The sequence below is a fragment of the Scomber scombrus genome, chromosome 4, assembly GCF_963691925.1.
Source record: "Scomber scombrus chromosome 4, fScoSco1.1, whole genome shotgun sequence".
In the NCBI taxonomy this organism is placed as follows: Eukaryota; Metazoa; Chordata; class Actinopteri; order Scombriformes; family Scombridae; genus Scomber; species Scomber scombrus.
In genome coordinates, this window is record NC_084973.1 from 32406839 (window position 1) to 32431141 (window position 24303).

General features: G+C 41.0%; 2 protein-coding genes across 3 annotated transcripts in view; both read right to left on the reverse strand.

Moving 5' to 3' along the window:
• LOC133979436 (uncharacterized) overlaps positions 1-24303 on the reverse strand; it is a 1726912-nt gene that overhangs the window by 28384 nt on the left and 1674225 nt on the right. The gene's annotated exons all lie outside the window — the stretch shown is intronic.
• The window catches only part of ddr2l (discoidin domain receptor family, member 2, like), a 41593-nt gene continuing 28474 nt past the window's right edge, over positions 11185-24303 (reverse strand). For both annotated transcript variants that reach the window (XM_062416871.1, XM_062416872.1), the window contains exons 9-19: positions 23640-23886; positions 22028-22105; positions 21710-21852; positions 21271-21382; positions 20473-20589; positions 18409-18653; positions 18159-18286; positions 16966-17163; positions 16645-16879; positions 15778-15927; positions 11185-15060 (exon numbers count right to left, since the gene is read on the reverse strand). In XM_062416871.1, coding sequence (XP_062272855.1) covers positions 14926-15060; positions 15778-15927; positions 16645-16879; positions 16966-17163; positions 18159-18286; positions 18409-18653; positions 20473-20589; positions 21271-21382; positions 21710-21852; positions 22028-22105; positions 23640-23886 — 1788 coding nt within the window. In that variant the 3' untranslated portion in view covers positions 11185-14925. The remainder of the gene's footprint in view (positions 15061-15777; positions 15928-16644; positions 16880-16965; positions 17164-18158; positions 18287-18408; positions 18654-20472; positions 20590-21270; positions 21383-21709; positions 21853-22027; positions 22106-23639; positions 23887-24303) is intronic.

Sequence of the window (24303 nt, forward strand, 5' to 3'; positions counted from 1 at the left end):
CAGTAATTGTAGGCTGATGGATATACAACAAGAATAAAAAGAAAAGTCTGCAAACCATAGGAGCTCCCATGCAGGTAAGATTTAATTTAATGAAGCATGACGTTTCGAGCCATACTGGCTCTTCTTCAGATGCTAAACACAATGAGGAGGTTCAAAGATGCCATCTTTCAAAGGTCCCGTGGACCAGTCATGTGACCTAAAACACCTGTGTTACATTAGTCCTCCCTCCCTGCCTCCTTCTTCTTCCCTCCTTCCTTCCTCCCTCCCTCCTTTCCTTCCTTCTTCCTTCCTCCCTTCCTTCCCCCCTCCATCCTTTCCTTCCTTCTCCCTCCTTTACTCCCTTTCTTCCTTCTCTCCTTCCTCCCTCCTTTCCTTCCTTCTTCCTCCCTTCCTTCCTTAACTCGAGGACAACAGGAGGGTTAAAAGACATCACAGAGTCTTTTTTTGCAAGTTGTAATTTTGATGATTCCTTCTTTCTTACTTCATGTGTTTCTTATGAAAACCTTTGAGACTACACCTGTAGTTATGATAGTATAAAATACATCTGACTGTAATAAACATTTAAATATACTGCTCAGTCAGTTCAGGTTGCAATGGACTGCATGTTAAAACCAGCTTTTAAGTCTCCTATTAGCATAATAATCAGTATATAATGTAGTTATAAGCAGATATTAATGTTTATTAATGCATTTGTTTACAACTATGACTCCTCCTGTTTTTTCTGCTGTATAAACCAATAATGTATGAAAATATAGTATAATATGAAATCAGCTCTTATAGAAACAGTTGGCCTATAATTGCTGATGAATAACTATTGAATCTTGTTATAACGACATTATGGTGTGTTATAAAACATGTATTACATGTGCGCTGCTTATAATGCTTAACACGGGATTTAAGGTGTTATCGTTGTGAGAGAAATGCTAACGCTAACGGAAATGCTACCGTTTCATAACTGATTCCTCGCCGTCAAAGGAAAAAGTGAACAAGCTGAACAAGAGCTCCATTTTTATGACATTTGTGTAAAGATCAAAGGAACGGGAACTTTATCGCGGCGCTGTGCTCCTCCCTCTCAGGAATACAAGGCAGCGGCGGCTGCTGTTTCCAATGAGAAGCAGGTGTCGGCTGATCCGAGTCCTTTAAACTGCTTCATAATGAGGGCTGGCTGCCTGGAGGGGCCTCCTGCACACAGGACACATAAAGAGCCATGGAAACACCAGCAACAATAGCTCTGCCTTCATCACCTCCAGCATCATCATCATCATGTGTGTACGTGCAGTGGTGGAAAGTAACTAAGTACATTTACTCAATTACTGCACTGCAGTACAATTTGAGGTACTTGTACATTACCGTTGTACGGTTTGAGGTACTTGTTCTTTACTGTAGTACAGTTTGAGGTACTTTTACTTTACTGCAGTACAGTTTGAGGTACTTGTTCTTTACTGTAGTACAGTTTGAGGTACTTGTACTTTACTGCAGTACAGTTTGAGGTACTTGTTCTTTACTGCAGTACAGTTTGAGGTACTTGTTCTTTACTGTAGTACAGTTTGAGGTACTTGTTCTTTACTGTAGTACAGTTTGAGGTACTTGTACTTTACTGCAGTACAGTTTGAGGTACTTGTTCTTTACTGTAGTACAGTTTGAGGTACTTGTACTTTACTGTAGTACAGTTTGAGGTACTTGTTCTTTACTGTAGTACAGTTTGAGGTACTTGTACTTTACCGCAGTACAGTTTGAGGTACTTGTTCTTTACTGTAGTACAGTTTGAGGTACTTGTACTTTACTGCAGTACAGTTTGAGGTACTTGTACTTTACTGTAGTACAGTTTGAGGTACTTGTACTTTACTGTAGTACAGTTTGAGGTACTTGTACTTTGCTGCAGTACAGTTTGAGGTACTTGTACTTTACTGCAGTACAGTTTGAGGTACTTGTACTTTACTGTAGTACAGTTTGAAGTACTTGTACTCTACTGTAGTACAGTTAGAGGTACTTGTCCTTTACTGCAGTACAGTTTGAGGTACTTGTACTTTACCGCAGTACAGTATGAGGTACTTGTACTTTACTGCAGTACAGTTTGAGGTACTTGTTCTTTACTGTAGTACAGTTTGAGGTACTTGTACTTTACTGCAGTACAGTTTGAGGTACTTGTACTTTACTGTAGTACAGTTTGAGTTACTTGTACTTTACTGTAGTACAGTTTGAGGTACTTGTACTTTGCTGCAGTACAGTTTGAGGTACTTGTACTTTACTGTAGTACAGTTTGAGGTACTTGTACTTTACTGTAGTACAGTTTGAGGTACTTGTACTTTACTGTAGTACAGTTTGAAGTACTTGTACTCTACTGTAGTACAGTTAGAGGTACTTGTCCTTTACTGCAGTACAGTTAGAGGTACTTGTCCTTTACTGCAGTACAGTTTGAGGTACTTGTACTTTACTGTAGTACAGTTCGAGGTACTTGTACTTTACTGTAGTACAGTTTGAGGTACTTGTACTTTACTGTAGTACAGTTTGAGGTAGTTGTACTTTACTGTAGTACAGTTTGAGGTAGTTGTACTTTACTGTAGTATTTCCATGTGATGCTACTTTCTACATCTCAGAGGGACATATTGTACTTTCTACTCCACTACATTTATTTAACGGCTTTAGTTACTTTTCAGATGCAGATTTGACACAATGGATAATATAACAAGCTTTATAAATACAACACATTGTTAAAGATGAAACCAGACAGCAGTGTGTAGTCGGCTCACATTTCAGATGTCTATGAGTTGTTAACAGCTCCACCAAATAGTGATTTTTCCCTCTAAACTTCTCACATGGTTTCACATGGTTTCATTTCTATAAATCAAAGATTAGAGAAAAAGTCCAAAAACTGAAAACACATTTGTGTATCAGAACTTAGTTTGTTCTTCTTTCCCATTAATCATCTCACCACCCCTCACATTTATCTCATGTACTTTAACTTAAATATGATCTGAGGAAGACAGTGGGAGGAAGTTTGGACTTTTATAACGATGCTATAGAAACACTGACTGTAGAGTCTCAATAGAGGCAATATATGAGTGAATATACATATGTGAGTGTGTTGAGCAGCATACAGAACAGACTCCGACCCTTATACCCTATAAAAAGGTGTTTAAGACTCAATGCAGTGATGTGGATGGACGTCACACCTGCGTTCTGCAAATTGGACGCATGAAACGTGACTGAACTTAAAATCCAACCATCTGTTAAACTACAGTTTGTTCTGCTCAACATTTTATAGCCTGCATATTTTTTTAGCACTCATTTCTTTTTTCTTTGATTTCTGTCTCATTAATTTTATTCCTGTTTGATTTATTGTTTGTTTTGTATAAAGGACTTTGTATTATTTAAAAAAAACCTTATTATTATTTAATAGTGATGCAATCAAACTGGCCAACATTCATTTAATGAGTCTGTAAGTATGTTTTATTTTGGGTATAGGTCAATGACAAATAAGTGTTGGCAAGATGAGCAATTCAAAAATATCTTTAAACTAGATTTAAAAGCAGCATCAGGTTTGTTAAAATGTACATTTAGTATTTTTGTTGGTTTTATATCATTTGAAATGACATTTGCACCATTTTTTACCAAAAGTAAGACTGAATGCTCCTGAAAATGTCAAATGGTGTAACCACAAAAGAATGATACATATTACATATTTTATCCATCTAGAGAGAAAGAAAGAAAGAAAGAAAGAAAGAAAGAAAGAAAGAAAGAAAGAAAGAAAGAAAGAAAGAAAGACAGAAACGAGGAATAGAAAGAAAAAAAGGAGGACGAGGAGAAAGAAAGAACAAGTTGGAGGAAAAAGAAAGAAAGAAAAGAAATAAAACATGAAGTTAGAGGAGGAGAGAAAGAAAGACAAAGAAAGATAAACAAGGAAGAAAAGAAAGAAAGAAAGATAAAAGAGGAAGAAAGAAAGGAGTAAGAGGAGAAGGAAAGAAAGAGAAAGAAAGGAGGAAAGAAAGAGGCGGAAGAAAAGAAAGAAAGAACACTAAGTTGGAGGAGGAAAGAAACCTTCCTTCCTTCCTTCCCTCCTTCCTTCCTCCCTCCCCCCTTTCCTTCCTTCCTTCCTTCCTTCCTTTCCTTATTTCCTTCCTTCCTTTCCTTCCTCCCTCCTACCTCCCTTCATCCTTTCCTTTCCTCATTTTCTTCCTTCCTTCCTTTCTTCTTTCCTACCTTCCTCCCTTCCTTCCTCACTTCCTTCCTTCCTTCCTTGACTCGAGGACAACAGGAGGGTTAATCAAACACACCTTTATCTTAGTACTATAGGGGTTCCTGTTAAAAGTTTCCACTGTGTGGCTTTAGGGGTTTAACATAACTCTAACTAACATCTCCAGAAAGCTGATGTCCAGAAAGAGGCCCCCCTTCTCATCCCTTCTTCTTCTAAGGCCAATTTAACTGCACAGCATTAAGTGGAAACAGTATTCATACCATCAAGTCAGTCAGTGAGAACAGTGCCTCTCATTCTTCGTTACCTGTGAAGCTGCTCCACTTGAAGCTAATGGAAGCCAGGCTCAATAAAGCCACTATATAAACCAGAACAACTGACCCCCGACCTGTGACTAGGACAGATCCAGACAACTTCTATTAAACATCAGAGAGGTCGACGCTGCTGATATATTTGTGTGCTGTGCTTTCCAGAGATCACCTGCGAATCAAGCAGTGTGGGGCGGAGCGCTCAGTTTTCAGCTTCTGTTGATGGCGTTTCTCCACTTGGAGGTTTTTACTAGCCAGTTTCTTTCTTTGTATTTTTAGCCTTGCTGGTGGAATGGAAGGGAGGAAGGAAGGAAAGAAGGAGGGAGGGAGGGAGGAAGAAGGAAGGTGGAGGGAGGAAGGAAGGAAGGGAGGAAAGGAAAGAAGGAAGGGGGGAAAGGAAAGAAGGAAGGGAGGAAAGAAAGAAGGAATAAGGAACGAAAGGAGGAAGGAAGGGAGGAAAGGAAAGAAGGAAGGGAGGAAGGAAGGAAGGAAGAAACGAAAGAAAGGAGGGAGGAAGGAAGGAAGGGAGGAAGGACGGAAGGAAGGGAGGAAGAAGGAAGGAACGAGGGACAGGGAGGAAGGAAAGGAAGGAAGGGAGGAAAGAAGGAAGGGAGGGGGAGGAAAGAAAGAGAGAAGGAGGGAGGGACAAAGGAAGGAAAGGAAAGAAGGAAGGGAGGAAGGAAAGGAAGGAAAGAGGGACAGGAAGGAAGGAGAGGAGGGAGGAAGGAAGGGAGGAAAGAAACAGAGAAAAAGGGAGGGAGAAAGGAAGGAAAGGAAAGAAGGAAGGGAGGAAGGAAAGGAAGGAAAGAGGGACAGGAAGGAAGGAGAGGAGGGAGGAAGGAAGGGAGGAAAGAAACAGAGAAAAAGGGAGGGAGAAAGGAAGGAAAGGAAAGAAGGAAGGGAGGAAGGAAAGGAAGGAAGGAAGGAAGGAAGGAAGGAAGGACGGACGGACGGAGGGAGGAAGGAAGGAAAGAAAGAGAGAAAGAGGGAAGGAGGACAGGAAGGAAGGAAGGGAGGAAGAAGGAAGGGAGGAAGGAAGGAATGAAGGAAAGAAAGAGAGAAGGAGGGAGAAGGAAGGACAGACGGAAGGAAGGAAAGAAGGAACAGTCAAGACAGACGGGGTAAACTTGACCCGGGAGGACGACACAAAGGTTAAATGTTTTCTCCACTTGGAGGTTTTTACTAGCCAGTTTCTTTCTTTGTATTTTTAGCCTCGCTGGTGGCTCTAAGGATGGAGGTGTTGGTGTGTTGGCTGCAGTGACAGTTGGTCTACCACTGAATTATCTCAACCACTGTGCTTTGGGTTGTTATGAAATGACTTGACAAAGAACAGTAGGTTAAATCAATAGTGTTAAACTTTCATCTGTTGTCCCTTTAGTAGGTCAATATTAAATTAAAACATATCACAGTACAAAGTAGGGCTGGGCAATTAATCGACAGATAATCCAAACCGACATTTAAAAACTCTAATCCACTTAATCTTGCTCATGTCAATTAATGGTGGTGTTCACTGTTGCCATGACAGCAAAGGTTGCATATCTTTAAGGAATTTGAAAACCATGATCTTTACATAGTTCTGATCAAGTAAACTAGACATTAACCACAGCGTCACACCTTAAAACAGCATTATTTTACCTCCCTAAAGATCCTCATGTGTGAGGGCAGCAGTGTAAAATACAAAACTAAAGAAACTGTGAAAATACATAATAGTTCATCAAGGTTGGAGATAATCGTTCATTAATCGTAATCGAGGTTAAAACTTCAATTAAATGTGCATGTAAATTTTGATTTTTGCCATAATCGCCCAGCCCTAGTACAAAGCAAAAAACACACAGGACACATACAAAACACACAGCTACACACAATAGCCCATTAAATACAGAGTGGTGTCAGTGATTTGGTACCTTTTTTTCTTTGTGGAAGCTCCAGAGGATATTTGAGGTAAGATAGGGGAACTATCCTGACATCCTGTCTGTGTAAAACAACAAAAAACAGAAAAACTACCTACTATTAACTCAACAGCCAATTCAAACAGTGGCAATGCTCACCACTTCCTGGTTCAGGAGGGGGCGGAGTCAAAATGGGAGGCGTGCCCAAACACCTGCTTAAGAGCTCCAGGAGCAAACCATTAAGATGAAGGGGGGGGGGGGGGGGGGTAAACATTGCTGATTTATGTGATTATTGGAGTGCATGTGTGTTCTATTTTTGTTTGGTTTTATATAAATAAATGTTATTTCATTTTAACTGTACTTCTAATTATCTGCAGCCAGATGGGTATGTAAGGCAGGTAGTTGCTTTTAATGTAAGTTGGTGTTGGATTGTCTCATATTGTCTCTATGGAAGACAATAAATGTCAAGTGGTGCTTTGCATGCCAACTTGGATTTTAACTTGAATCATTTAATTGTGTGTCGGAAGTCGTTTTTCCCTGAGTTTCAAGTGTAATCGATTGTAGCATAAATTCCAACTGTTGTGTCAATATTGTGTCAGTAGAGAAGATTGAGCCCACCGTACGTTGAGCATAGCATTATATTAAATCTGTCCAAAACTCAATGTAATGGTATTGAATTGGATTGAACGACACAAAGTGGTGACCGAAGTGTTTATAGTTAGTTTCATTAACTCATAAACAAAGCTAACATATACAATACTTTGTAGGGTTGTGCTTAGAGACATCTGCACCTATGGATAATACAAGTCCACACAGTAATTGAGGAGAGTGTCGGTCCTTTTCTTACAGAACATGACACAGCCTGAAGAAGAGTTACGATGGTTGCATGACCACCCAAGCTAGTAAATACAAGCTGAACTAAATTAAACTAAGTTGTTTATACTCCCTTTAGGCCCTTTATTCTCTTTATATGTTAATAGGGGTTCTTTCCTATTAACTACCACACTTGCCCAAATTCCCAATATAACCCCATTTCCTCTTTACCTTTGAGTCCCAGGGCAGTTGGCATTTTTCATAATCTTAATTTGTTGAAAGAATTTTCTTTTTGGCAAAATAAGAATCAAAATTAAGTCTTAAAATGGCACAAACTGCATTTGCCAGCAGCCAAGTATAACAGCGGTCTTATTGCGTGAACGGAGCCATGTGTTTCCACCCAAATCCTTATAAACTCCTCTATGGACCAACATAGAGGATTCTATTCATTGGTTTCATGACTCTGTTCTTTCTGTTTGCTGTCTGTCTGAAGCTTCCCAGGTTGCCGGGTCCTTCACTTCACAAGCAGATAACCAATGACAGTGCTTGGTTTTCTTCTTCTGCTTAGTTTAACAGTTTACAGCCATACATTTTGAACTGCCGCCATCCACTTGAAAGCGCTTGCTACAACAGTCTCAAAAGGAGCCACATGGATAGGTTGAGATTCACAAATACATTTCCATTTAAAAGTTCTAAGTTGATTTGCCAATTAATTTGATGGTGACTGTTATTAAGTCAGTGAGATATAGCGTTAATAGTGCAGTTGCAGAAACCAAGCTTGAATGAAGATGGATCTAGCAAGGTGTGACATCAACTCTTGGTTTTATTGGAGCCAAATTGGAGCCCAGAATTGCTGCTTCCGGGCAGGCAGGGAGTTCCGGTTCTCTGAAATGATGCCAACATGGAAGTAACTTAAAACTGCATTCTATCAAAAGGCCACCAGGGGGCGACCGTTTTGGTGTCAAAAGGACTTCCGTCTCTATACAAGTCAATGGAGAATTCACCAACTTCTCACTTGATTTCTAACCTCAGTAAACGTTTTCAAAATGTGTTTATGGTCTCAATCGCTAGTTTAAAGCCTTCTTCAATGCAGTATGATGTTCATTTGGGACATTTTGGCCTCCCTGATTTTATATGTGACGATAAAGCAGGGTATGCATGAGGGTGTGGCTACGTCGTGATTGACAGGTTGATTGGTTCACAGGTTCAGGAGGGCGGACAGATAGACTGCAGGAAATAGCCGTGAACTTGTTTCACACCGACAGTTTTCTCGGGAGTTTTGTGGTTATATTTAGTCGTAACAGCTAACTTGGTTAGCATCACCAGGTTGCCGGTGTAGACTGTGGTAGATCCAGCCCTCGCAACCTCCCCCGCTCCGTCCTCTTGCTCCTCCTGATGCTCATATAAGTAGAATCCTTGTTTTTATTTTTCCCAGCATGCACCGAAAATGTTCAAGATGGCGCTGCTCAGATCCGATACTATTGGCCTCCAAGCAGCAGTCCACAAACCAATGGGTGACGTCACGAAAGTTACGTCCATTTCTTATATACAGTCTATGCTTCTGGGTTGGCGCCATCTTTTCCGTTTGGAGCCAGGACATTCCACATTAGCAGTGAGGGGTGGTTGCCTTTCACGCTCTGCTACCAGGGCAGGTGTTTTAATCAAGTAACACTAAACTTATTGAAATTTTGCAACAATAGTCGAACTCAGTGCGAGTCTCAGAGTCGGCTGTCAATCACAGCTGTCAATCAATGCCCACACAGCAGACATCAAAGCTGCTATATGTCTTTAAATCTCATTAACGAAGCAATAATTTCCCGAAATGACCACCAGCACACTTATTAGGGAATTGATTTATAGATTGAGACCTTAATGACTTGAAAGTGGGTTTTTGAAAGGGAGTCAGTTGGAGTAACTCGTTGCCATTGGTGGCACTTTAATAGCGCTTGGTAGATCCTGCTTCATTGTACGCAGGGCTCTATAATACTGAAAAGTGGTGGTGTAGTTTAGGTTTAACAAAGGCTTATCTCAGTTCACCTTGCAGAATTAAAGTCTCAGATGTTTTTGTCAGAGATCAAGCAGCAGCATCTTTGCACAACCACCTTTCTCCTGTTTTATTTCTCAATAAAGTGAGCTGCAACTACTGCTGTTTCAACATGAACCCACTTTCATCTGTTGCAATAACTGAATGTGCCTTGCTGAGGTTTGTTCTGTGCTCTCTCTCTGTTGTTTTGTCACCAACTGACTCTATAAGATGGTATGAAAAATGATGCTCTAACTTAACTTCGTCTCAGTTCCTCAGAGAGTGTCTGTAGACGTGACAGAGCTCACACCAAAGAGATAAAAATAATCCATCATGGCCAAATGTTCTCTCACATTCATGAGGACAACAGGGAGCAAAACAAACCAACAATTACAGCCAGGTTGGGTTTGGCTGAGCCTGAAAACCCTCTCTTATAAAAGCGGTTGTCACGTCGCCCTCTCACTGTTGTGTAAACCTTCACACATTTGGAGTTTTTGTTGCTGCCCAAAACCTATTGTTCCATTTATTTTTAGAGTCTCCATCCAACCAGCCAAGAAACATTTAATCTTTATACTTGAATCTGCAGAGGGCTTTGGCAGCATTAAACAGTATTTTCACTTCTGCTGTTATCAGAACGAAACCTGGGTGGTTGTTTATCTCTCAGCAGCTTGCCTTTTGACCCTGAACCACTGTTGGACCACCCTTATGAAAGCTGCAGTCACTGAGCCCACGTCTGCAAACAAACATCTGGCTCTGGCTTCGTTTGTACATGTATTCTCACTTCCAGACAATTGTAGCAAGAGAAGTTCTCACAAAGTTGAAGAGAAAAAGAAGTTTCATATCGTCAAGCGCCACCTAAAAGCTTCTTTTGAAAGGACGATCCAGGGACCAGACCAAGGAATACTGCCTGTAAATGTATTTTAAAAAGACATCTAACTTTATGATCTTTTCTTTCCTTTTTTTCCACATTGTGCCTCATGCAAGAACATTTTCTTTGTACTTTCTTGGTTTTTAGCCATTCACACAGAAATTGATTGTGTAAATATCGATGATGCACAAAACACATACGAAACATTTTAATTAGCCACTTACTCAGAGAACACCTGGGAGATTTGGAGAAATATGATATTTGAACATATATAATGTTAACTGGAGGATGTTTTTGTAAAATAGCAATGACTAGTGATCCAGTATGGTGTTGGCCAGATGTCTGGCATGATACAGAACACCAAAAAAGAAAAGAAAAGAAAAAAACCCAGAACTATTTATTGTGTTTTTTTTAAATTTCATAACCTCACATATAGTCAACTGTGGTGTAAAGGTTGGATGTTCTCCCCCGGATCCAGAGTTTATATCAGGGTTTCTGTCTCTCTGCTGCCCCCCTCTGATACCCAGCACACAGGGAACATTTTAAACAATTTAAACATGCACTGATTCTCTCATTTAGGTTGAACTGTAGTGAGTTACAACAGTGAAAACAGGAGGTTTTTTTCAAATGGGAATTTAAACTGATTGGACTGTTACTCAGGAAAAATCAAGACAATTGAAGTTGAATCTAGGACTTTGGCAATCAGTGATCAGATATCTTTAACCATTTTCCGAAATTTTATAAACCAAATAAGACAATTAAGGCAATAACCGGCAGATAATCGATAGATAATGAGAATAATAATTTATTTCACCTCTGTTTCTAATGTTAACTCTAATGTTAAACCCGGTTCATTCCTCCACGTTGACTTGTCGTCTTGATGAAGTCAGTATAATGTCTATTTCCACAGTTGTCAGGGGTTCCACTTTGCCTTTTTCCAACAGTCTTTTTTTCCAGAACAGCTGGAATTATTATGAGAACATAATTTTTCTTAAAAAAGATGGAACTATTTCTGTATTCTGTAGTATCTAACAGTGTTCCATTACTGGATAAACTCGAATCCTTTGTAAAATCAGACACAATCTCAACTCTTCTGTTTAACAAAATGTACTGTTTATTATAAGAAAAACAAACCAAGACATGAAAGGGTACAGAGTGAAAATGACTTGGGACGACAGAACAATAAAATTCCCAGCTCCCAATATATTAATATACACAGCTACTAGCCTATGTACAATATACTGAATGTCTGAAACAATATTGAAGATCAAACAGTGTGGAGGAGAAATGAAGAGATATCACAGCAGGAAAACAAACACGACATCTCGACTGGAAATGTTCAAAACTGCTGATTTCCTGTTGCAAAAAAACCCAAGAAACAAAAAAAACCCAACACCTTCCCAGAATAGAAATAACCAGAGAAATAGCTACTATAAATTCTGATAGATAATCAATTATCAATAACAATTATCACACCTAATCTGCATTCACACACTGAGATATTATAGATCACGTATACTGTACACTATCAAACTAAAAGACTCTCTGTCTCTCTAATGGAACCAGAACAAAATACACAGGCTCACTGTAGCAAAGGACTCTGGGAGATTGAGTTTTAGTGGTTTCCTTACTTCCTGTCCTTTAACTCCCCCTCTCCCGCATTTAATCACATCATTTGGCACGACAGAGCGACTCTGGTTAACCACTTTAATCCCAACTAGCTCCCAGTGCTCAAAGGAATGTCGAAAACACTCATTCACGAAACTCATTTCCTCTTAAACACGCTTGCATGCACACACACCCTCACAGAAGATACAGTACAGATAACAAAACACTACTGTAACAACAAAAACACTGAAAGATGCACTCAAACTAAACAGATTTGGTCTTTCTCCCTCTTTCCTGTGAAGGTTATGTTGGTTTGCGCCATTTTACATTTTGTTCTTAGGGAGGATTCAAAGTACTGAACACATATACTGCTTATATTTATACTGCACACTGACTTACACATAAAAAGAACGGACATAAAATGATGAAAATGTGCTTTACCACCTTTATGCATGAGATGTTAAAGTTGACTGAAGATATTAATGTGTCATTGTGAAATATGTGGCGCTAGAGCTGAGTGAGAAAGTGCCTACTAGCAGGGTCAGTTGGGGAGCTACTGTAGCTAGCATATCACTGTTTGGATATTTATGCCAATAAATACATCCTGATAATCAAACACCAGTAGTTACATGTGGAAAATATAGTCGTCATATCCATTAAAATACAGGTGATAATCTACCATACTTAATTTTTCAGAAAAATTGAATAGCTAGTCCAGTTTTGCTCTTAACGGTGTCATCAGCTGTTCTGTAATCAGCTGAACTTAGCTAGCTAATGCCTTGTTCATATCATATCAGAGTTACTGCACGTAGGGCCTGATTTATTAAAGGTATTATGTGTGTAAACTTGTATCACCCACCAAAAAAAACATGCAAGCTGATCAACTATTCGGGTGCACTGAGGACCGTGTCTTTCAAATGTGCAAGATAATACGACTTGTCCATTTAGTACATTTGCCATAATGAATATGCAATATAGGGCGTTTTTAGCCTAGTGTGCAAAATACAGAGAGGAGAAAATGCATTAATATGTTGATTTAGCACATGCATTGCGATTTACCTAACCAAATGGCCAATGTGTTGGACTGCACATCCAATTTAATACTCTTTATTTGGGATCTGAAACTGATATTTTTCGGAAAGCTCCGATATATCTACTTTAATAATATTGAAGTGCCTTAAAACCAAACTAACAATCAAACTCTGCCATTAAATGTAATTAAACCCAAGTATAATGGCTATAACATGATTTTGTCAACGCACAGTGTTTTGAACCCTCATATCACCAAATCAGTTATTATACAACCTTCCTGAGTTGTCTGATGATATTGACGTTCGCAAGTCCTTAACGTGAATCTTTCCGAGCCTTCCCATCCATTCAACATAACATGAACGCAGCATAACATTAGTACGATCAGTTGTAGGATAATAAGTATGCAGATAGCTAACCAGTGGTGAACCAAGCCAAATTTGATCAAAACATCCCCAAACCCCAACTGGTAGTTTTACTGGTAGCAGTAGTTAGCTAGAGGATTTATCATCAAGCAGAGTAGGAAGCATATCTTAAAACCCAGGTTAACCTCATTGAAAATAATTCTTGACAACTAGCAAGCTCATTAGATAGCTAGCCAGAGAGTTTGCTTGACCGGAGCTTCAAGACTAGTATGAGAACTATGACAGGAACTATAGGACAAGAACTATAAGACATGCAGAAAAACATTTAGCAACCCTCTTTGGCTCGGACAACCCAGACAAACCTGACCATGTCTCATTTTTGGCAAAAGGAAAGGATTTAACTAGGTTTTTAAAGAGGAAATGTCCAAAGGAGGTCCAACTGTTGCTTGCCCTGTAGTGTTTCTGGTCGTGCTAGTCTTGTGGCAATGCTACAGTGTCTTTACTGTGAACTAAGCCTAGGAGTTGCTGCAAATGCCATGATTCTGTTTGTAGAGGAACATATATCTTAATTTGAAATCTGACAATGGTTTCACTGTTTTCTTATTCTAGTCCTAAAGCTTTACTGACTTGACGATTGAAGAATTTAAGCCAGCTGGCTTGTCTTTGGCGCGACTATCCACATCAAGGCAGGGCAGGGCTAATGGAGAAAAAGTATATTCACCTACAGGTTTACGGGCTCTAACATGGACATAAACACACTTGACAAACATTTTAGATGCCCGAGTACAAACACAGACACGGGTAAAGTGATACCTTGATATTAGATATTTAGTTGATAACTCTACCGACTTGCAGTACCCGTTGTCGTGGCATCTTTCCCATTGGTACAACTCATGCTACAAATGTAAGGCACTTTAAATTAACGCATCCACCAAGTGGTAGATAAGTTAGTTAATGGTTTAATGTTTAGGAGTTTTACAATTTCTATCATAATTATGTAATTGTTTTAATGCTAACACTTGGTTTTTTCTTATTTGGTTTCAATGTGCCTCAAATCAATATTTGCCCACAGTTACCCACGGACTGATCCTCAGTCTGTGAACCACACAGGTTTCAATGCAGCCTCAAACATTCATATCCACAAAAAAGACCAACAAAACAGAAATACGGTAAACCAAGGAAAATAAAATAGAATAAAAATCTAAAAATAAAATCCTACACTACAATTTGACCCTAGCCCTAGCTCCAGTGTGGGTTAATATATGAACACGAATAACTGAGAGACACAGACACAGTGCTTTACAATAATAATAAAAACCACAGGGACAGGAGAAACTACCAAGACTGAAGCTGAAGTATGTCCAGTATTTGGCATAATTAAAGGCCAAAGTGAGGAAGAAAATAAAGTTTACGGCACCTTTGGTACCATAGCAACATGAAAATGAGATATGTCGAAAGGTCCGACAAGAAGTTTTGGTCTTTGAACAGCTCAAATGAAAAGAGATGGATAAAACTGCGAAATCATCAATGACAGAAATCTTTAGAAGCTTAGAAATCAAAGGTTTGGATCCTGTAAAGTGTTTCTCCGCTAAGTTGACCAGCCTCTCTTCCATCCATCTCTTTCTTGTCTCTCAGAATAGTGTGCTGCTAATTCAGCGACACTAACCAACCTTCTGCCCACAGACCTGATTCCCTCTGACAGCGACTCGCTATCGTAACGCAATTCAATCCTTCTGTCTTCTCATGTCAGTCTGTCATCTTACAGAAGTCCAGAGATGGACAAACCCGCCACCGAGGAAAGCCCGAGTGGTACATCCCAGCGGCCTTGGCTCACTGGTTGACATGGGGCCTCAGAGCTTGGTAGAGCCCCTCGAATGAGGGTCGGTCGGGGATGTCGCGTCTCCAACAACGCATCATCAGCTCGAAGAGAGAGGGAGGGCAGAGTGGTGGAGCATAGAGGAAGATCTGGGAGGGAAGTACAGCAGAGTTAATGAAGTTGGGCTGAAACAGATGTGCTGTTAGTGTGTGTAAAACATAATCTAATGACAACTTCTAATCATTTAGAGATCTAGAAAATGGTGAAAGCGAATGTAAATGGTTCTGCAAATAATCTCATCAGGTAATTAAGTTGGGCATTACTGATTTCCCATAATGTAGTGCAAAGCAGCTGAAGGTCCAAACTGCTGCTGCAATTACTTTCCTGTCCTGTAAATTGCGCAGGTTGACGGTAAACCATTCAGGTTGTGAACGTACGTAGTACAAACTGCATTACTGCACATGCTCAGTAGTGTCTGCATTACACAGAACTACTCTCTGGTGACTGAAAACATGATCACTGTTATTAGTCTTTGGAGCCGTTTCCCAACAAACTAATGTGACCAAACTCTCCATAATGAAGGAGTGTGGCTCACTGATGTGTTTTTAATGGGTTTTGGAAGACGATTCAACTAAAGGTTAATCCACATCTTCCATCCAATCAAACTCCAGAATTTTCAGTTGTACAGAATGAGTTACTGAATGGGTTAGATGTTTAAAAAGCTGACTAGTCCTAGCTTTGCAAAGACGTACAGGAACTGAAGCTGCCACAATGGTTTGTATCAACTGTGGCCCAATTAAGAGACAATTACAACCATCCACTAACCTACTGTTTCCTCTACAGTGAGTGTGTTTGATTCGTCTCACCTGTCTACCCTGGTTCCTGAAGAACTCGCCAGTGTTCTCTATGACCTGTTCGTCGGACAGCAGGCTGTAGGGCTGCTCCTTACACAGAGTGAAGATCTCCCACAGGGTGACACCAAACGCCCACACATCGCTGGCTGTGGTGAACTTACCCTGGAGAGGAAATAGTGGGTGACATAAAAGTAACATGAGATGAGGAAGAAGACAACTGACAGAGCTGTTCCAACATGCCAGAAACTTTTATCCAACACGAGGAAGTCTTGACTATCTAACCTGAACCTGTGATAAACGTTTCCATCTTCCATTTAAAACAAAACTGAACTTGAATGCTTCTCAACCAACAGCTTTTTGCTGTTTTCAGCCCCTTTATTTACAGGCGTTTAGCAGAGTCACTGCATGTCTTAACCAGGCTGCCTTACATTGTTATTTACAAAATGAGAACCATGTTGATAGGACATTCTCAGCCTTAGTAATGTACAAAAAAAGATAATGGATGTTGTCACTCGTCTCCTTTGTCACAACTCTTTCTTTTATTAGGGATAATCTACTTATACGTTTTGGAACTTGTTTGCCTTGTTTCATTATTCTGGCAAGTTGTCAGCATGAAAAGTCCTGCTGAATTAACTGTTATTAGCACTTCTACTTTGCTCTGTGTCCATCAGGTGCAAAAGGTTAAATGGACCCAGCAGAATTGGGATCTGATCCCAAAAGATGTCTAAGTCAAGTATACATTGATAAACTTTTGTGCATTGTGCCTCTTATACGTTTCATACCATCACTTTGTCTAAGAATACAATCTCATTTTAGTAAAAAGTCTGGACTGGAGATCTGGTTTGATTGATTTTGAGTTAGAGAAGTTCTTGTTCTCACCAGCAGGATGCTCTCCCAGGCCATCCATCGTATAGGCAGCACCGCCCGGCCCTGGATGCGGTAGTAGTCGCTGCTGTACAGGTTCCTGCTCATCCCGAAGTCGGCAATCTTGATGGTAAGGCGGCGGTCCAGCAGGCAGTTCCTGGTGGCCAGGTCACGGTGCACGAAGTTCAGAGACGCCAGGTACTTCATACCCGACGAGATCTGCACCGACATGTGGAGGAGGTCGGACAGACTGGAGGGAGAGCGAGCGAGGTGGGAGGTTACACAACATGAAATATGACTCATCAGCAGTATAAACAGCGAGTATCCCACACTAACCTGACTGAAGGTATGTTGTTGGCATGTGTCAGCGTGCTCTCGATCTCCCGCTGTGACAGGAACATGTTGAGGTCTCCGTTCTCCATGTACTCCGTCACCATGCACAGTGGGTCGGACGACACGCACACGCACAGAAGACGGATGATGTTGGGGTCATTCAGACGAGACATGATCTTTATTTCCTTTAGGAAGTCGTTCCTGATGGACAAAGACAGACAGAATGAGGAGGCACGCTCAGGTTTAGATTTTAGTCTAGATGGATCAAAAGGGTTCAGGATCACCACCTTGGGTAGGTTATTTCCTTAAAGTTAGGCAACAGTGAACACCACAACAATTGCAGTAACTCGTGGTTGGAAGCATGACACTTGCGATTGGAAACAGGAAGTGAACAGTAATTTCCTGTAGCTAAGTCCACTTTTTGCCATTTGTCTTTCTATCCTGCCACCTCTGAATATGTAAATATGTCACCTTATATAGACATAATCTGAACTGTGTCACTTCTCCAAGTCGTGGTCATGTATCTACCACAACAAATGATCCTACTTGACTTTTCTGTGACACTGGCATGTAATTTTAACACATTACGTGGCACCACCATGTAGTGTGGTATTAAAGGGCAAAGGAATAATTAACATCCACTTCTTCTCCTTCCCTCCTTGGCTATTATTTTTATTCATGTTTTATGTCTTTTAATTTATTTTTGTATTTTATATGTAATTTGGGCCTCATGTGAGCTGTTATGTCTTTTATTTATGATGTCTTATTTATTCTTCTGTACAGCACTTTGGTCAACTTTGGTTGTTTTAAAGTGCTTAACAAATAAAGTTGGATTGGATTGGATTAATCCCCAACTCCAAATGGAACAATGTATACTGTTATTTTCACAGTTATGTGTGATTCAATTTCTCATAATGTCAAATTAAATCAACCAAACTTAAAAGCTACAGATAAAATATCACAATATAACAGCTTTCCGGGACTTATTGAATTCATTCATTCTCCCAGAGGACGAACACTTTAGATTCTCAGGATCTCATGACCTTTCTTTTACTAAAACTATGACATCTATGTAATAAGATGTGTTGATAAGCTGATTGAGTTCTGGACATTATTCATAAGCAGCAGAATGTTTTCCAAAACCAAACAGGGTCACAGTTTGATATAAAACACTGTCTCACACACACTAACTGTACCTGGCTTGGCTGGTGGCGTCGGCTCTCAGCTGTTTAACAGCCACCAGTACTGAGTGGCCGTCTCTATCGGGAAGGGGCGACCCCTCCCCGAGGAATTCTGGGAGTCCCTCGGCCTCACACAGGTGGACCTGCAGGAATAGAGAAGGTATGAAGACAACTGTGGAGGCAGAAGCCTGCGATGAAGTCTGCAGAAAGTGAGTGTCACATCAGATGAAGTTTTTATCTTTCACTCCGCCCTTTTCCCGCTCACCTCTCCAAACTGCCCCTCCCCCAGCTTCTCTCTGAAGATCAGCTGTTGTCGTGGGAACTCAGCGGCGGAGATGTCCTTCCTGGTGAGCGAGTCCACGGTGAGGGCAGGAACAGCGTACATGTTGCTGCCGGTGACGCCCTGCAGCCGCACGATGTCCGTCTCTGCGTAGTGTGGCGCGTTGCTATGGAAACACTGGTGTGGCGTGCACTGAGTTATGTCAGGTTCGGCGTAGCCTCCTCCACACGCTGTGGGAGAAAGAGGAGGGTGTTTATTTACAGAGAAATATTAAATTGAATGAAAACTTAATTTAAAAAAAACCCCCAAACTGTCTCCGTTTTTGATGAATGTTTAAACTGAAGTCACACCTTTCAGCTCTTACCACGCAACCAGCCTGGCGTCATGTGACAGGAAGTCAGCAGGATGAGGTCATAGAGAGGATTACTAAGGAGGAGAGCTGGAGGAGGAGGAGGAGAAGGAAGAAGAGGAAACAAAGAACAGACAGATACAGAGAGGGCTGATATTTCAGAAGGGGAGAAAAAACTTGAGCGTGACAAAAAGGAGCATGCAGATTCAGCTGAGAGATTCACAATATCATGAAAATATTAAAAAAGACAGAACGGAAAATAAGAATAAAAGACAGGAAATCAACAGCAGAGAAACTTCAAGAGCTGTTAATGTGTGACAGGAGACCAGATGATTGACAGCAGTTTCGACGTGATTTCCTGTTTCCTGCAGATGTGTGCAGTTGCTGAGCAGTCCAGCAGGGGGCAGACTGCAGCAGTTCAATGTGTTCAACTAGAGGCCTCTGCTTTCTCTCTCTCTTACACAAGTGTAGCAGGTATACAGAGAAGTACCCACCTCTGTGTAGAAAGATTTACTGTGTATATACCTAAAAAGAACATATGTTTACCATCATGTTACAGTCTGTTATTTGCTGAGTTTAGAAAGACTTTTGTTCTCAGACTCATTGAACTGATGCAGATGTGCAGCTGTCAGCAAGCTCTGTTTTGCAGACATACAAAACTTCTTACATTAAATAAAAATGACATTTTGACGTCAAGCCAATAGAGATGCATGTGAGGGGCTGCTGGTTCCAGACTTATTCGGTATTCCCATTTTACTTTTTTCCTTAAACTGTCTCCACAATACAACTCAACACAGAAACTCAGGACTCTCCGATTTAATCTAACAATCATACAGGTTCATGTTGCCAAAACCAGAGTCAATAATTACATGTTTTAGCCGACAGCACACAGCTAATAATACTACACGGAGAAGTCAGTCAAAGGTGTGAATCTGGGTAATGACAACAGAATTCAGTGCTCTCAATCGGAAGTGACCGAATAATTAAAAGTGAACTGATTTATAGATTTTTCTCAACACCGTAATATTTAGTTAGTAGCACATACAACCGAGTTTTAAGCTTAATGACTGGAGGTTTGCACCTTGGATGTTGTAGTTTTTATGTCCACAGTCTTGTATGCTCAACTTTTTTTAATCAAACAATCAGATATTTTTTAACACAGCTGTTCAACTTTTGTACTAATGATCTAACCAGGAGACTTTCATGTTGATCCAAACTTTCATAACCTGGGGCGTTTGAGGTAGTATATCGCAGTGGAAGAGGATTGGCATAACATTGGCATTTATGTTATTTTCTCTATGTTCTCACTGACATGCCCTGGTACCTCTGTAAGGCTATGAGTGAAAGTCCCTCATGATCAATAATTTACAAATTAAGCACTGGGGCGGGCACAACGCTGTCCTGATTGGGCCGTCTTTTTGTAAAATAGTTGTAAAATATAACCCTAACCCTAACCCTGTGGGAACATAGGGCCTAATTTTGAAAAAAAGTTAGAAATGTGGGAACATAGTAATGTGGGAACATAGAGCTGACCCCGATGTATGACATTAAAACAAGTGTTTCCCACCATCATCACCAGATAACTTTGACAAACCCAGCATCACTCCAGTAGTGTTTAAACATTTTGAAACATCTGGTTCTACCTCCTCCCCACCCTTCCCTCCACAGACTCAGGTGTTAGTGTGTCCCTGTGTGTTTACCTGAGGCCTCGGCGCTCTGTGACAGCTCCGGCAGCTTGTTTCTCAGCACCGCCGGGTTCTGGTACTGCGGGTCCAACAGGAAAACTCTCTCATAATGAGGGTCCGTGTTAGTCAAGCCTGAGGGAAAACAAACATGATTTGATGTCCAGGAGTTTAAGCTGTTCCTCCACCCAAAAATATTCACAGTTTAGTATTATATAACACTAAAGAAACTAGGAAATATTTGCATTTGACTCACAATGCGAAATCCATCATCAAATTAGTTGCAGATCAATTTACTGGAGATCAACTAGTCAATTAACTGTCTAATGGTTGCAACATTCATTTCAGATTGAAGAATACGAAACATTGTCGTCTTTTGTTTCCACTTCTTCTGAGCAGCATTTTTAATTTGCAACGATTAGTCGACTAAATTGATTTTGGATTAATTGGATAATTGTTTCAGTCATTTTTAAGCAAAATGTCAAATATTGATTGTTCCCGGTTCTCATATGTCATCAAATATAAGACTTTTCTGCATTTATGGGTCTTGCATTACAGTCAATTGAGCATTTTGGGGTTTTGGTATGTTGGTCAGACAAAAAAAAGTCATTTCAAGATGTAACATTGGCCTTTAGGAAAGTATAAAAGGGCATTTTTGACAGTTTTCTGTCTGTTGGGAAAAAAAATCGACACTCCGAACTTCATGTATGTATAGGCAATCTATTCACAGATATTGGTAATCAAAGCCATGATTAGCCTTTTCTAGCCCACTATTTCTAATATTTCTGATAATAAAAAGTATCTGTTGTTGTATACCTGCAGAGGCGTGTCCAGACCTGGGGGGTACAGGGGGGGTTTGGAGGATTATGGTGTCGCTGCAGGACGACAGCCGAACCGTCACCTCCTCATCTAAGATCTGACGAGGAGCCTGGAGGAGAAGAGGAAGACATTTCATTTAACTTAAAAGGAAAAAACGTCTTGTTTATTCTTATTTCCTAAAAAGGAATGGATCTCTTTCTCTGGTTTGTGACTGGTTTATACCGAACAGCTGCTCAGATCTGCTGCTTTTAGATATCTAAACATTTTCAGATTGAACCGGTGGCTTTAAGCTCCTTAAAATGATTCCAGAGAGAAGAATGAATGTGATGTGCGTTAAACCAGTGTGTTCTGCATTTTCTGCAAGTCTTTTTTTTTCCTAATGCAGAATCTCTTCACAGTTCGGTGCTCTATTTCTCCTTCTGGATCATCTGCTCACCTTCTCCAGCACCTTGCAAACGTACTGGCACCAGAGGATGAGGAAGATGATGATGACTAACAGCAGGATGATGGTCACCAGGCAGCCAATCAGAATGGCCGTGTTCTCAACATCTGGCTGGTCGGTGGCTGATGGACTGGTTGCTGTGGAGGAGGTTTAGATTAGATTAGACTATTTCAGGTTCATTTCAAGTTTCAGGTCAAATGCATTTATTTATGGTCATTATGTTAATGTGTGTGTTGTGCTATTTGAATTTTAGGAATTCCACCTTTTTTTTTATCCCATATTAAGTGAAAAGGGTGAGGTTAAAGGTCTTACCTGTCTTTGTTGTGATCATTGTGGTGCTCTCCTCACTGGCTGTAGGTGATGTCATCTGGGTTGGGAGTATGGTGTCCTCTGAGGGATAAATAATATCAATTAATTCATTTTATTAGTCTATTTTTAAAAAGAGTGTCCCCTCTGTGTTGGGAGTGAGTTGCTGCCCAAAATGAAGGTGTATCTCAGGGTCTTGTTCACGATTAAGGCTAAGATGGAGCGTGAGGTTGACAGGCAGATCGGTGCAGCATCAGAGGTGCAGATTTACATTCCCACCCTCAAGTATGGTCAGGTTTGGGTAGTGACTAAAAGAATGAGATCATAGATACAAGCCATCGAAATGAGTGTCTGAGCTCAGCCTAAGGGATAAGGTGAGGAGCTTAACATCCAGGGGGGAGCTTAAAGTAAAACTGCTGGTCCTTCATGTCAAAACAAGTCAGCTGAGATGGTTTGGGCGTCTGGCCAGGATGCCTCTTGGACGCTTCCCTCTGGAGGTGATCCAGGTATGTCCGACTGGCAGGAGACTCTGGGGCAGACCCAGAACACGCTGGAGGGACTACATATCTCTTCTGGCCAGGGAATGCTTTGGGATCCCCCAGGAGGAGCTGAAGGATGTCTGGATTTCCTTACTAAGTCCGATGCTACTGTGACTAACCCTTACCCTGATGGAAAATGGATGGGTGGATGCACATTTCAAATGAAAGGTGGACCTGTGTGAGTGTGTTACCTGACTGAAAGACAGAGGATCAGTAAACACAAATGTCAAAGAAATTGAGCAGGTTCTTGGCATGTACATGTTTATGGGTTTGGTACAGGTGCCCAGTGTAAGAGCTTATTGGGAAATGGAAACAAAGTACCCCAAAGTTGCTGATGTGATGTCGTGAGATCGATTTGAGAATTTACTGACACTGCTGCACTTCCAAGACAACCTCAGTGTGTCTGAAGATGCAAAGAAGGATAAAGGAGGCCATGGCTCGAAAAGCTACGAGAACAATGCCTTTGTGTACCTCTCGAAGAACATCATGCAGTTGATGAAATCATGGTTCCATTCAAGGGAAGATCTCATCTGAAAGTCTACATGCCATCAAAACCTCACAAGGGACTCCTACTCCCATGATGCACTGAGCTCCTCTCTCCTCCTCTCTTTCTCTCTATCCATCCATCAATATCCATTAACATTCATTTACTATTAATGCATTCAATAACCTAAACTTCTTCCCCGGAGTTGTCTGTGTTTTTTTCGTCTCACAGGTAATCTGGGCCTGTAGACGTCCGGATGACCGATTCCAGTCCCGGACCTACTAGCTTCAATGTTGATTTTCAGTGTGCTTCTCTCTCTCTCCTCTCTACCCCTACCAGTCGAGGCAGATGTTCTCCCACTTTGAGCCTGGTTCTGGTCCGGAGGTTTCTTCCTGTTAAAAGGGAGTTTTTTCTTGCCATTGTCGCTAAGTGCTTGCTCATGTGGGAATGTTGGGTCTCTTTAAAATTAAACCTGAAGAGTACGGTTTAGACCTGCTCTATGTGTAAAGTGCCTTGAGATAACTTTGTTGTGATTTGGTGCTATACAAATATAGATTGATTGATTGATTGATTGATTGATTGATTGAAGTGTTACCTGACTGAAAGGAGATCTCGCTGAACATCATCCAGACGTCGGCGAAGTGAAACTGGCAGCGGAGGGATCTGGCGGCGCGGCGGTTCAGGGGCACAGTGACGTAACGGGCGCTTGGGTTTCTGTCGTCCAGCACCGTCTTGAACGCCACAGGCTCGGTCTCCCAGTCGGCGTTGAGGTGAGGCTTAAACAAACAGGAGACGGAGGAGAAGATCTTCACACCGCTGGAGAACATGTTGTTACTGTGGACCTGCAGAGAGGGACAAAGGAGGGACACTGATATTTAAAATGAAATGAAAGTTAATCTTAATGACATGTTGTAAGTACCTACACTGTTTCTTGTCCACTAAATTCGGAGAGAAGATATATTTTACTCATATCAGGTTTTTGGAAAGTTTAAACATGTTCCTCCGGTTTTCTGTGCACATTTAACCTTCTTGTCGTCCTCCCGGGTCAAATTGACCCCGTCTGTTTTGATTGTTCCTTCCTTCTGTCCGTCCGTCCTTCCCTCCCTCCTTCTCTCTTTCTTTCCTTCCTCCATCCCCCTTTCTTCCTTGCTTCTGTCCTTCCTTCCTCCCTCCCTCCTTCTTTCCTTCCCACCTTCCTTCCTTTCCTTCCTTACTCCCTCCTTCTCTCTTTCTTTCCTCCCCCCTACCTTCCTCCCTTA